Source organism: Channa argus, chromosome 6, assembly GCF_033026475.1.
Source record: "Channa argus isolate prfri chromosome 6, Channa argus male v1.0, whole genome shotgun sequence".
Lineage (NCBI taxonomy): Eukaryota > Metazoa > Chordata > Actinopteri > Anabantiformes > Channidae > Channa > Channa argus.
In genome coordinates, this window is record NC_090202.1 from 29,290,261 (window position 1) to 29,304,842 (window position 14,582).

Genomic DNA, 14,582 nt, shown 5'->3' on the forward strand with positions numbered 1-14,582 from the left:
GCTTCAGGCAAGACACTAGGAGTCCAGAGAACGGTCAAAACTGGATATTTGGCATTGCTATACACTAACTTGAAAATAAATTGCCATTTGTCGTTTTTTGTCCTTTTTGGTAGTTTCCTCTTTAGGTTAAGTGTGTCTTATTGGTCATTTTGCCGCTTTTAAAAATTATCAATCACCTCATAAAGGGGATGTAGCCCAGGGGGCCCCTGACCTTATAGGACCCTTTAATCCATGGTATAGCCATGACTGTGTACTGGTGTGTTTTTATGTGTAATATGGTAGAACTACAAATGTCTTCGTATGTATATTGAGGGAATATTTAGAACTTTGAAACAACAGTTCAATGCAAAGTAAAGAGACAGAAATGTATAGTCAGGTAAACCCTGGAGATTGCTGTCACCTATAGTAATGTGGTCTGCAGACTCCTCAAAGCAGTGAGCAGCAGAAACAACCCAGCGATCAGAAACAAGAGTCCCTCCACAGAACCCATAACCGTCCGACCTGCGGATCAGAACCTGAACACAAACATAACATGTCATAATAAAAAAGAAAAAGTGTGCATCCAAGAAAAGGAAATAGAAAATAAATTAAAAAAATTAAATAAAAACAGTAGAATAAGTTCAGTTTGTTTTGCTCAGCTCATTTCAATTTTGCATCTGTGAAGCCAATATCAAAATGACAAAAAATTAGTTTTCTACAATACCAGTTCCAGAGCAACTTGCTGTTAGTTTTACTCCACTACTGCTCTCTGTCTGCTGTTAGTGAACTCAGACACTCTAGTTCTGGTCCAGACATGGATGGCTCACTGAACAGGCCTAACAGGGTAGCGTCACAGGGGCCCTGAGCCTCTTTATGAGGTCACTCTTTATTTTTATTATTCAAAGTTAAAATCTCAATAAAAAGAAATGATTAAAAATAAACAGATAAATAATAAAAAATGATTAATCAAAATAATTCAATAATTTACCTGCCAGGGACTCCCTCCTATTTTCTCCAGCACTCCACCCACAATACGAGGTGTCATCCCATCACTTTCTTCGTCTCCTTCCCCATCACCTTCTCCATCCTCTCCTGCCTCCCCCTCTTCCCCCCACAGTGCTGTCCAGTTCCCTCCTCTCTTTCTAAGTGTTGCATTCACTGTTATTCCATCCTCCTCTGGCTTTGTTAAATTCAGTTGAGGGGTCCAGCTTTGTGTGATGTTGTCGTCCCTCTCCATGGTGAAGCTTTCCCACTCAGATTCGTTCCTCAAAGACCGGCTTCGGGACAACGCCTCCACCTGCTGAAGACCGCAGGGGAATGGCACTACAGGACGGGACACAAACACTGACTTCAGCACTCAGTACTGTACCTGAACATCTCACTGCTCCTGCTGCAGCTTCTCTGTGGACAGGAATTCTGGGACATTGTTTAAAAATTTAAAAACATATGGGGTGAAAGGGGTAATAGGCCAAAAAGGACTCATGTCACACTACTATTCAGAGCTCTACACTGGCTTCTTGTAGCTGCTCGCACCAGCATCAAAGCTCTGTCTCTTGCCTACAGGGTGATCACCTCACCAGCTCCTAATTACCTCAACTCCCCCATTCAGGTCTACAATCCCTCCTGTCTGCTGTGCTCTGCCAAAGAACAACTTCTAATGGTCCCAGCACCGCACAGAAGACACAAAGCAAAACTCTTCAGCGCAATGATCCCATGATGGTGGAACGAGCTACCAAACTCTGCATGCTCAGCAACCTCATTCCCAATATTATATTCTGCATCTTCCTATGCACCTAAATCTATTTTAAAAAAATGTCCTTTCTGTTCTTTCTTGCACTTGCATTTCATGAAATGTAAACACTTCTGATAGGACTTTGCTTTGATGTTTTCTCCTTGACTTAGATTTTTGCTGCCTTGTACCTCACTTGTAAGTTGCTTTGGATAGAAGCGTCTGCAAATGACTAAATGTAAATGTAGTATAAAGCAGTAGAATATATAAAGTAGCACAATATATAGTAGTATGCAATAATATACAATAGTACTCCGTGGAGTATGTATGTTCGTTGTTAGTTAGTGAATTGGTACCAGTCTGAGAGCAGCTCTTCCCATCAGGTTCCAGCTGAAATCCATCAGCACAGCTGCATTCAACTCCAGCGCCACCTGTCAGGTCCCTGCAGTATTGCATACAGCCTCCGTTTCTGTAGCGACACTCGGTCACCTCTACAAACAATACAAATACAATCAGTACTTAAATTTCAGTAGCACTTATACAAGTTAGATAAATTCCATGTAAAAGTGGCCCCAGACTGCCACCCTGAGGGACTCCACAGATCCTGAATTTGTCATCAGACCACAGGTGATTCTTACCTGAGTCACAGGTTTTGCCTTTGTACTGAGGAGGACAGAGGCAAACAAAGTCTTCACGATCCAGAGTGCAGAATCCTCTGTTCAAACAGGGGTTGGACCGACAGGGGTTCAGATCTTCAACACACAAGACAGATACCTGAACAAATCCTGACTCAAATGTCACATCATGATGTCATCCAGGTGAGTGACTTACAGTGTTTTCTCATCTACAAGTTTTGTTCACTAAATCTGCCAGTTTAGCTGTATCTGTGTTCGGGACCGTTTCTTACACTGTATGTGACAGTATAGAGCTGAATCTTAACCTTCAGACCTCGGCAGGAGTACAATAATGCACCCTATTCTCAATCCCAAAGCCTCAAACACTGTGTCCATGTTGTACTGTACTTTGACTTTAGATATCGACGCTAAAGGTATCCGTTTAGATAGGAACAATGCACATGGGGTGTTTAGAGATTTTACTCTTTAAAGGAGACTTTCAGTGATTTTGAACTTTTCTTTTAGTAATAGTTTGGGTAGTACATGTACGTTGACTGTCAAAATATCTCTCAACTTTTAGATGAAAAATGTTACAATAATAACTTTACTGGGAGGAACCTTCGGTACAGATTATGTTATTTTGTTGCTCAGAGTTTGTAATCATGATCAACGTGCTTTCCAGAGCTCCCCAAAATGGGCAACTGTGGGCAACTGTGGCGCAGGAAGGTTGTCCACCAATCTCGCATTTGTTGGTTCGGTTCCCGGCTCCTCTGGTCACATGTCCAAATGTCCTTGAGCAAGACACTTCAACCCAACTTAGTTGCTCCTAGTGAGCATTGGTCAGCTGCATAGCAGTTCCCCCATCGGTCTGTGAGTGTGTGTGATTGTGAGTGCAATGGCTGAATAAGAAGCAGTGTAAAGCACATTGAGTGCCAATAGGTAGAAAAGCGCTATATGAGTGCAGACAATTTACCAAATGAGATAATCTGAACACCTAATAATAAAAAACTCCAGTTTTCTATTAATAGCTGAGAAATATTTTAATACAGGGAAGTCAGAGGGGAGTTTAAAAGCATTAATGTACATTTTCACCCTAAATAAAGCCATAAAGACAAGTTAAAATTTAGTGAAGTCACCCTTTAAGGAGGAAGGTTCCACTGCACATAAAGTAGTAGTTTATAAAGTAGTACATGTTTAATGTTTCACTGTATGTATTTGATAATTTAACTTAACCTCACCCTGACATTTTGGTCTAACACATGTCTAACACAAGTCAACCAAACTGTAACAGAGCACTTTATGATGAGATGCCCGACAGGCTGGCATGATCATTCTCATAGTGTCAAATAATCTTAAAAAAGGACACCTATAGCGTCAATGTGCAACACCTAGGACATAAGAAACATCAATCTTTTACACCATGGGAGGTGTATTTTTTTGATGCTCTAGGATGAGAAAGATGAGAAATTGTTTGAACAACTGGGATAATTTTAGTTTAATGATTATTGATCATACTCACTTGTGTATTGGTACCAAAACTCCAGCTGTAGGAAAAGAAACACTTGGAGTTAAATATCTGCCTTTAACTGTATGATATTTTATTATAATTCCTGTAGCAAACACATCAGCAGATGTGAAATAAAATTTGAATTTACTTTTTCCAGAACTTAAGAAGAGTGTCAGACTGAAGGGGTCAAATTAAAAGACTTAGTGTGGTTTGTGAAATTTTTTTTCACTGTTTTACAGTCACTATTACTGGGGGCTTCAAACTGGCTCTGATGGAAGCCAGTGGGTGACACCACACCTGGACCCTTTCTGTGTATTCAGTGACCTCTAGCAGGGTCTGTGCCCTCAGCTTGAATCACTGCGGTGGTTCTTACTGTCTTCTCTTTGCTCTGGAAGATCTCAGCAGCCTCCTCCTGGGAGCAGGTCTCCTCGTAGCACTCCCTCTCCAGGTCTCCTGGTAACATCTCCTCCATCAGGAAAGAATTGGCTCGACGCCTCCTGGATGATGAGCGGAGGATTTGACCTGCAGATGGCTGATCCAGGAACACTAAGTGGGGGGGGGGGGGGGGGGGTACACATCACTGCTGATGTATAATCTTTGTCACTGGAATTGTGATCAATACATTTTTCTTTATTTTAATTTTTCCCACTGAAATACAAAGAGCCAAAGCTAATGGATAACTGAGTTCATGAATAACATTGGAGTTCAGTTAGTCAACAAGAGCTTTTAATGAAATGATAATTACTAATAATCATGTCTGTGTTTATAAGTTGGCTAGTGAAATTCAACTCAACATCAACTATTGGAACTAAACCATCTCCAACTCTATTGACATTTTTGTTCTGAGGAGCTTTGTTCTTATGTCTGACATTGATTTAATTTTCTTTGAGAAACAACACTTTTCTTTGAATGATGAAGACTTTATCCACGTGTTGGAACCAGAACTGAAGAACCAAGGTTACTTACCGTCAGATTTCCTGACTTTATCAGGAAATCAGTTTATCAATCAGTCTTTGTTCCAACCATTAAAGCCAGGATTGTCACTAGTTCTGGGTAGTGACTGAAAGAATAGGATCATGAACATAAATAGCTGAAATGAGCTTCCTTCATAGACTGGCCAAGCTCAGTCTTAGAGACAGGGTACAGAGTTCAGACATTGAACTCTTGATTGAGCTCAGAGTAAACCCACTGCTCCTTTGCATTGGAAGGAGTTTGGGCATCACACTTCCCATTGGAAGATTTCAGATTATGTCCAACTGAGGGGAGTCCCCAGGGCAGACCCAGAAACAAAAACAAGTAAATAAAGATTAGTCAGATAAAAACAATCAAGCATCAAATTCAACAGAAAAAAACTAAAAAAACAGATCCGTAAATGGATCTGGGCTCAGACCCAAATTATCTGTAACAGTGGCAGTAAATACTTTTCAGTTCACAACAAAAATCCAATTTTTTTTCCCCAACCCTACTCAGTTTAGTTCGTTACACTTTTTTACCGTATCAAACAAAACAACTTTAAATATCCGGTCTGGGTTTTCCCTTGGGTCCACCCACAAACAAACTAGATCAGTAAAATAAAGTCAAACCCAGAGGATCTATGATCACGTTCAAAATAATTACAGAGTAATTACAGTACTGAGGGCATGTCAGTGAGTCAGTGACGTTTTTGACGTGAAATCATTAATAGAGGAAAACAAGAACAACCCCCGGTTTCTTTTCAGCACTCGAGCCAGGCTGACTAAGAGCCAAAGTTCTGTTGAGCCTAGGATTCCTTTAACTCTAAGCAGCAATGACTTCATGACTTTCTTTATGAATAAAATTGTAGCTATTAGAGAAAGAATTCACCATATTCTCCCCCCAAATATTACAGATAGATCTTCATGTACAACAGTGCTAGAATCATCAATAAGACCGCAATCCATCTTAGACTGCTTTTTACCTATAAATCAAAATTAACTCTGCTAGACCCTATTCCAACTAGACTGTTCAAGGAAGCTTTACCCTTAATAGATATGTTTGTATTAGATATCATCAACCTATCTTTAGAAACATGCTATGTACCACAGGCCTATGAGGTAGCTGTAATTAAACCACTACTTAAAAAACCCTGTCTTGACCCATGCGTTTTAGCCAATTACAGACCAATATTTAATCTTCCTTTTATTTCTAAAATCCTTGAAAAAGTAGTTGCAAAACAATTATGCGACCACCTGTACAGGAATAATTTGTTTGAAGACTTTCAGTCAGGATTTAGAGGACTGGTCAGGACAGGACTAGTCTCTATACTTGTTCTGTTAGATCTTTGCATTCTGCATTCAATATCATTGATCACAACATTTTATTACAGAGACTGGAACATGAAATTGGGATTAAAGGAACTGCACTAGGTTGGTTTAAATCGTATCTATCTGATAGACTTCATTTTGTTTATGGAAATAATGAACCCTCCATGCACACAAATGTTAGTTATGGAGTTCCATAGGGCTCTGTGTTAGGACCAATACTTTTTACTTTATATATGTCTCCTTTAGGCAACATTATTAGAAATAAATAATAATACCATAAATTTCCATTGCTATGGTGATGACACAGCTATCTTTGGAACCAGATGAAAAAAATCAGTTAATGAAGCTTCAAGCCTACAAGACATATAGGCCTGGATGTCCCACAATTTTTTACTTCTAAACTCAGACAAAACTGAAGTCATGGTATTTGGCCCCAAAAATCTCAGAAATATGAAGTCCAACCATATCATTACTTTAGATGGCATAAGTCTGGCTTCCAGTACTACTGCAAGGAACCTTGGAATTATCTTTGACCAGGATTTGTCATTTAATTCACATATAAAACAAATTTCTAGAACAGGCTTCTTCCACCTAGGGAACATTGCCAAAATTAGGAGCATCCTTTCTCAAAGTGATGCCAAAAAACTAGTCCATGTATTTGTTACATCTGGATTCGACTACTGTAATTCCCTACTTTCAGGATGTGCCAGTAACTCCCTAAAGAACCTGCAATTAATCCAAAATGCTGCAGCAAGAGTGCTGAATGGAACTAGCAAGAGAGATCATATTTCACCTTCACTAGCTTCCCTCCATTGGCTTCCCATTAAATTTACAATAGAATTTAAAACCCTGCATATCATTCTAGATTTTATAATGATCTACATATGATGCTCTGAATGGTCAGGCTCCATCATATATAGACCTCATAGCACCATATCATGCCAGTAGACCACTTCGATCTCAGAATGCAGGCCTACTTGTGGTTCCCAGAATTTCACAAGGTAGAATGGGAGGTAGAGCCTTTAGCTATCAAGCTCCTCTCCTGTGGAACCAGCTCCCAGTTCAGGTTCAGGAAGCAGACACCGTCTCTACTTTTAAGTCTAGGCTTAAAACCTTCCTCTTTGATAAAGCTTATACTTAGTTATAGTTATGCTGCTATAGGCTTAGACTTCTGGGGGAACCCTCTCCTCTTGTCCCTCTCTCCTCTCCTCTCACTCCACAATTGTCACTACTGTAGGACATTACTGTATGACTGTGTTTTCTCACGTAGTTGTCTTTCTCCTTCTCTGTCTCACTCTCTCTGTCCCTCTCTGCAGTTGTCCCCAGCTTTGAAGCTGTGTGTTTTCCAGTGTGCAGCTACTGGTCCTACCAACCTGCCCGATGTTTCGTTGTTGCTTTTGTTGCTCTTTTTCTTTTCTGTCTTCACTTTCCACTCACTCCAACCGGTCAAGGCAGATGGCCTCCCACCCTGAAGCTGGTTCTGCTGGAGTTAAAGGGAATTTTTCCTCTTCATTGTTGCCTAGAGCTTGCTCAAGGGGGAATTGTTGGGTTCTCGCTATACATCTTAATAGTCTTGACTTTATTCTGTAAAGTGCCTTGAGATGACTTTGTTGTGAATTGGCGGTATATAAATAAAATTGAATTCAATTGAATTGAATTGGTTATGATCTTCATGACGGGAGTCATGATGTGCCCAAAGCCGATCACTTTTGCATCACTTACCTGCATGGTGAATGATGCAGTGGTAATGCATAAAGTTTGGGAACTCCAGGTCAGCTGTACAGTGAGTGATGAATCCTGTATGTTGGCCGATTGTAGCAGGAGCCCCGTTGGTAGTCACTGATACCAGCTTTTCCAATGGTATCTTTTTTCCACGCAAAGTCCTTCACCATGTTATAGATGTCAGCTCCCAAACAAACACGATCCGGATAAAGACCATCAGCTGCGCTGTAATGCTGCTGTCCACGGACTCGTCCCACTTGATACTGAAACACCTGCACTTGTAGCTGATCGGCGAAGTTCCCAGACATAGCTCACAAGTTAAAGCCAACCGGCCTTTAACTTGTTGGCTTTTTCTGCTCGTGGTGCACTGCCTGGTAGGTAGTTAGCATGGTAGCTTGCCTGACGTGTCCTGAAATGTCTCTCTACATTATGCTGCTTTGCCTTCGCCATCGTTGCCCCGCAAATGAGACACACTCAGGAATTTTTCACACTAAAAAATAAGTCTTCCTCCCATGTCTCCTCACCATGTTGGTGAACCTTGACTCTATCTGCTATTGTAAAACCTTTTTTTCAGAGGAGGCTCAGGTCTGAGGATGTTTTATGAGTCTGTGGTTGCCAGTGCGATTGTATTTGCAGTTGTGTGCTGGGGCAGAAAAGACTCATTAAACTGACCAAAATGGGCCAGTGACATTGTGGGAATGGAGCTGGACACTTTAACAGCAGTATCAAGCATAAAGATGCTGTGCAAGCTGCAAGGGATAAAGGACAATGGCTCCCATCCTCTGCGTGACATGCTGGTGACACATACAGTAGGACACATATTACCAAAAAGTCCAATAGTGAGCACCACAGAAAGTCATTCCTTCAGTCTTTATAACTCCTCCCTCTATCATCAGATACTTTGATTCCTAACCGTAAAGGTTATTTATCTGTACATTTCACATTTGTAACTTTATATTTCATTTTGATTTTATTCTCACTTTATGTTTATATGTTGTTTATGTTTATATTAAATTCATAAATTATTACATATATTAAAATTAAAAAGTTGTAAACCCTCTTAAATCTAACACTGTGTTTAAAAGCATGTTTAATGATAATAATGTGTCTCATATGGTATAGCACCTTTCACCCCCTGCAGACTCTTTGGTTTTAACCCTGGTTCCCCCCCACAGGTCATAGTGAACAGGATGCCCCTGATGTGTGAAATATGTAAATCATTTTGGACAAGTGCTCTGCCAAATTACTAAATGTAAATGTATTGTCTATGCAAACCTCGTAATTAAAAAAAATTCCGTATCCAGCATAAGGTGTGCTGGGCGATATGGTATTGATATAGTGGATAAATCTGGACTATTCAAAGTAATTGTTAACACCTCTAACAAAGTTTCTGCGATCAGGAATAATTAGGAATTATTTTAATTTCACAATTTCACATCTTCTCCTGATGTGATCGGAAAGTCATTGATTCTGTTTGTCCTGTTTCAATCACAGGTCACAGGTTTGAATCCCTGATGATTGTATTGTCCTTTATGCAGCTAAATTAGATAGAATTCCATACTGAAGAGGGTTCCTGGTTTAATATTTTAATTCAAAATGTGAACACTTCGGTAACGTTTTGTGCTACACATCTGTCCCACATAGACAAAGTGGAACAGACACAATCCACAACCAGGTCATCCAGGTCCATCCCACTTCGAGGTTGTCTTCAGTACAGACGACCACGATCACGATCACCGACTTATCGACAGCGTGACAAAAGAGCACCATTTCACTTGTTCACCACTTCATCTCCACCCCACACACTGTCCTTCAGTCCTCATAGAGATAAACGTCCTGTCGGCAGGATTCACACTGCGCGGGGAAGATCTAAGTGTTCGATTTTCTGCTGTAGGTCACGTGTGGCAGTCATGTGTTATGACGCTATAATACTAGTGCTGATCACCTGTGTTCACCTGTGTGTCAGTCAGTTTTACCTGAGCACTGGATGAGTTCAGAGCCAATGAGCAGGGTGTAGAGAGTCAGAGCTGAGGACAGCAACATTTTTCTGTCTGAGGACAGAAACAGAATGCGTTCAGTCATGTTCTAAAGGATCCAGTTAAAATAAATCACAACAGAATCTGCTCACCTGGATCCTGCAGAGGGGACATTAGAGACAGAGACTGTGGTTGGTAAAACACATGGATTCACTAAACTCCGATCTCTCAGTTAGTGAAGCTCTAAGTTACACTAAGTAACTCTTTGTTCCAAATCTGTAAAAACCTGGTCTCTTTGGAACCCAGACCCTCAGCATAAAAAAACAAGTGTGATCTACGAATCAGAACATGCTGGGCTGTGTCTGGACCATCTTACCTATGTCTCCTGTTGTCTCCAGTTGCTCTCCTGTTGTCTCCTGTGAGGACCAAAAGTTGGTGTCCGTCTGGAGGTAAAGTAGAGGAGAGATATCCAGCCAACGGACTGATCATTACCCTGAATTCAAATATTGACACAGAGACGTCAGCACAGTGAGGGCAGAGCAGTAATAACAGGCTGGAAGACCTTGTGCTGGGAGCACACAGGTCAAAGCAGCGTCTCATGTTGGGAAAGCGGTTTGTTACTAAACTGTGGAAGATTTGTAACCTGTTGCTGATACTGAGAGGTTTGTGCTCAGCTCAGAGGGTCTCTCAGGGTTTTTTCTTTAAAATACCTGTGTTTAAAAAGTAGAAGCTTTTCACACCCAAATCATTTCTTTATATTTGAATAAAAGCTTCAGCTCTGGCTTCTTCACTACAAAAGTCATTCAAATGATTTTCAATGTTACTCAAAGACAAACGACTAAGTTGGAAATTTCAAATAGATTAAAACAAAGATTTTTTTTCATCAACAGAATATTTAATTAACATCGAGCTGGTAGAAATGTTCTTTCATTATCAGAAGTAAAAGAAATGAAAAAGAAATACAAAGGTACAAACAAGCTGCTGCTAAAAACATTCCTTGAAAATGTCCAGCTGCTGCAGTAACCATCAGACCATTCTCCAACATTAGCTTGAGGTGTTGGGACAGACTTTGACACAGGCCGGAGTTTGAGTTCAGTGTGAAAAAACTACCATTCTTGTTGTTGCAACCAGTCACATAATGCATGTGATGGTAAGTTCAGGAAGTACTGATATGTTAAGGGCAAACAGTTACATTTTTTAGTGCCTAACTCTAACCAGACAAATGCACATTTTACTTTAAATCCAACGTTCTTTAGTGTGAAAACTTATACATTGAATACAATGTTGTTCAACTGCCTGAGAGGGCAGAGACATTGAAGTTGGAAGACATGTTGATCTTACAGCTCTTTTATGGTTAATAAAGTAAACTACCACAAGTGTTTCTAGTTTATTTATGCTATATATATATATATATATATATATATATATATATATATATATATATATATATATATAGCCCTTAATATTTAGTTTCCAGATTATTACTGGGATATTTTCATTGTCTATACCAAGCTTTTACCTGGTTGTTATTTTGGTAAGTACCTTGATACTACTTTAGGTTTTAATAATCAACAAAATGATCATGTTGCATTGTTACTGGAGAAATATAATACACTATTACCTCATTATTACATAGATACTACCCCCACTACTACTATGCTATACTGAGTTGTAAAGTACCACCAGAATATGTATCATTAATGTACTTAAGAACTACACTCAGCTGACAGATTGGGATAGTATTTGGGAAACGCATGTAGTTAAAGGAATTGCAGTCCAAAGAGTACTGCAGTAAATCCTCTTTTGTGAAAATGGTGAAGGTGAAGATGTTCAGTTTCTGATCAGACTGATCAGCTTTTTGAACCATTTTTGGTTGGTGGAACTTTTACCTAATTAACTGCCAACTGAATATATAAATACACTAATAAACTGTTCTACAATTATCTTCTTCTTTCTTCTTCTTTTCCTTTCGGCTGTTCCCAGGGGTCGCCACAGCGAATCATGTGCCTCCATCTAACTCTATCCTCTGCATCCTCTTCACTCACACCAACTAACTTCATGTCCTCTCTCACTACATCCATAAATCTCCTCTTTGGTCTTCCACTAGACCTCCTGCCTGGCAGCTCCAACCTCAGCATCCTTCTACCGATATATTCACAATGTCTTCTCTGAACATGTCCAAACCACCTCAATCTGGCCTCTGACTTTTTCTCCAAAACATCTAACATGAGCTGTCCCTCTGATGTCCTCATTCCTGATCCTGTCCATCCTCGTCACTCCCAAAGAGAACCTCAACATCTTAAGCTCTGCTACCTCCAGCTCTGCCACCTGTCTTTTCTTCAGTGCCACTGTCTCTAAGCCGAACAACATCGCTGGTCTCACCACCGTCTTGAACACCTTTCCTTTCATTCTCGCTGAAACTCTTTTATCACACAACACACCTGACACTTTTCTCCACCCGTTCCCACCTGCCTGCACTCGCCTCTTCACTTCTTTTCCACACTCACCGTTGCTCTGAACCGTTGACCCTAAGTACTTAAAGTCCTTCACCTTCTTCACCTCTGCTCCCTGTAACCTCACCATTCCACCTGGGTCCCTCTCATTGACACACATATATTCTGTCTTGCTGCGGCTAAGCTTCATTCCTCTGTTTTCCAGAGCAGACCTCCACCTCCTAGATTTTCCTCCACCTGCTCCCTGCTCTCACTACAAATCACAATGTCATCTGCAGACATCATAGTCCATGGAGATTCTTGTCTAACCTCATCTGTCAGTCTGTCCATCACCAGAGCAAACAAGAAGGGGCTCAGAGCCGATCCTTGATGCAGACCCACCTCCATCTTGAACTCCTCTGTCACACCTACAGCACCTCACCACTGTCTTACAGCTCTCATACATGTCCTGCACCACTCTAACATACTTCTCTGCCACTCCAGACGTCCTCATACAATACCACAGCTCCTCTCTCGGCACCCTGTCATACGCTTTTTCTAAATCTACGAAGACATAATGCAACTCCCTATAACCTTCTCTGTACTTCTCCATCAGCATCCTCAAAGCAAATACTGCATCTGTTGTACTCTTTCTAGGCATGAAACCATATTGCTGCTCACAAATGCTCACCTCTGCCCTTAGCCTAGCTTCCACTACTCTTTCCCACAACTTCATTGTGTGGCTCATCAGCTTTATTCCTCTGTAGTTGCCACAGCTCTGCACATCTCCCTTGTTCTTAAAAATTGGTACCAGTACACTTCTCCTCCAGTCCTCTGGCATCCTCTCACTCTCCAAGATCTTGTTAAACAAACTAGTCAGAAACTCTACTGCCACCTCTCCTAGACACTTCCATACCTCCACAGGTATGTCATCAGGACCAACTGCCTTTCCGCTCTTCATCCTCTTCAACGCCCTCCTCACTTCACTCTTACTAATCTTTGCTACTTCCTGCTCCACACCAGTCACCTCTTCTACTCTTCGTTCCCTTTCATTTTCCTCGTTCATCAACTCTTCAAAGTACTCCTTCCATCTTCAAAGTACTCCTTTCCATCCTTATCTTTAATCACCCTAACCTGCTGCACATCCTTCCCATCTCTATCTCTTTGACAAATCCACCTCTCCCTATTTAGTGTCCAACCTAGCATACAAGTCCTCATATGCTCTTTGTTTGGCCTTTGCCACCTCTACCTTCACCTTACATTGCATCTCCCTGTACTCCTGTCTACTCTCTTCAGTCCTCTCAGTGTCCCACTTCTTCTTAGCTTACCTCTTTCTCTGTATACACTCCTGAACTTCCTCGTTCCACCACCAAGTCTCCTTGTCCACTTTCCTCTTTCCAGATGACACACCGAGTACCCTCCTACCTGTCTCCCTGATCAAATTAGCTGTAGTAGTCCAGTCATCTGGAAGCACTTCCAAACCACCCAGATTCTGTCTCAGCTCCTCCCTGAAAACTACACAACATTCTTCCTTTTTCAACTTCCACCACTTCGTCCTCTGCTCTGCCTTAGTCCTCTTCATCTTCCTCACCACCAGCATCATTTTACACACCACCATCCTGTGTTGTCTGGCTACACTCTGCCCTACCAATGCTTTACAGTCACTGATGTCTTTCAGATTACAGCGTCTACACAAGATGTAGTCTACCTGAGTGCTTCTACCTCCGCTCTTGTACGTTACCCTATGTTCCTGCCTCTTCTGAAAGAAAGTGTTTACTACAGCCATTTCCATCCTCTTTGCAAAGTCAACCACCATCTGACCTTCTGCATTCCTGTCCTGAACACCAAACCTGCCCATAACAGTCTCATCACCTCTGTTCCCTTCACCTACATGCCCATTGAAATCTGCACCAATGACCACTCTCTCACCTCTGGGGATGCTCTGCATCACTTCATCTAACTCACTCCAGAACTTCTCTTTCTCTTCTAACTCACATCCTACCTGTGGGGCATAACCACTCACAACATTGAACATCACCCCTTCAACTTCCAGCTTCAGACTCATCAACCTGTCTGATACTCTTTTCACCTCTATAACATTCCTCACAAAATCCTCTTTCAGTATAACTCCTACTCCATTTCTCTTCCTATCTGACCCATGGTAGAACATCTTGAACCCTGCTCCTAAGCTTCTAGCCTTGCTACCTTTCCACCTGGTCTCCTGGACACAGTATGTCCACCTTCCTTCTCTGCATCATGTCGATCAACTCTCTAGCCTTCCCTGTCATAGTACCAACATTCAAAGTCCCTACTGTCAGTCCTACATTCTTAGCTTTCCTCT

General features: G+C 41.2%; 1 protein-coding gene across 5 annotated transcripts in view; it reads right to left on the reverse strand.

Annotated features, from left to right (window-relative positions):
• The window catches only part of LOC137128357 (coagulation factor IX), a 12,400-nt gene extending 2,075 nt beyond the window's left edge, over positions 1 to 10,325 (reverse strand). For 3 of the 5 annotated variants that reach the window (XM_067506232.1, XM_067506233.1, XM_067506234.1), the window contains exons 1-9: positions 10,186 to 10,264; positions 9,962 to 9,995; positions 9,810 to 9,884; positions 4,203 to 4,375; positions 3,842 to 3,866; positions 2,347 to 2,460; positions 2,065 to 2,199; positions 968 to 1,302; positions 401 to 515 (exon numbers count right to left, since the gene is read on the reverse strand). In XM_067506232.1, the coding sequence (XP_067362333.1) occupies positions 401 to 515; positions 968 to 1,302; positions 2,065 to 2,199; positions 2,347 to 2,460; positions 3,842 to 3,866; positions 4,203 to 4,375; positions 9,810 to 9,884; positions 9,962 to 9,983 (994 nt within the window). In that variant the 5' untranslated portion in view covers positions 9,984 to 9,995; positions 10,186 to 10,264. Of the gene's footprint in view, positions 1 to 400; positions 516 to 967; positions 1,303 to 2,064; positions 2,200 to 2,346; positions 2,461 to 3,841; positions 3,867 to 4,202; positions 4,376 to 9,809; positions 9,885 to 9,961; positions 9,996 to 10,185 lie in introns of all 5 variants that reach the window. The other 2 variants (XM_067506230.1, XM_067506231.1) reach the window with 2 other exon arrangements.
• Between the last annotated feature and the right edge of the window lie 4,257 nt (positions 10,326 to 14,582).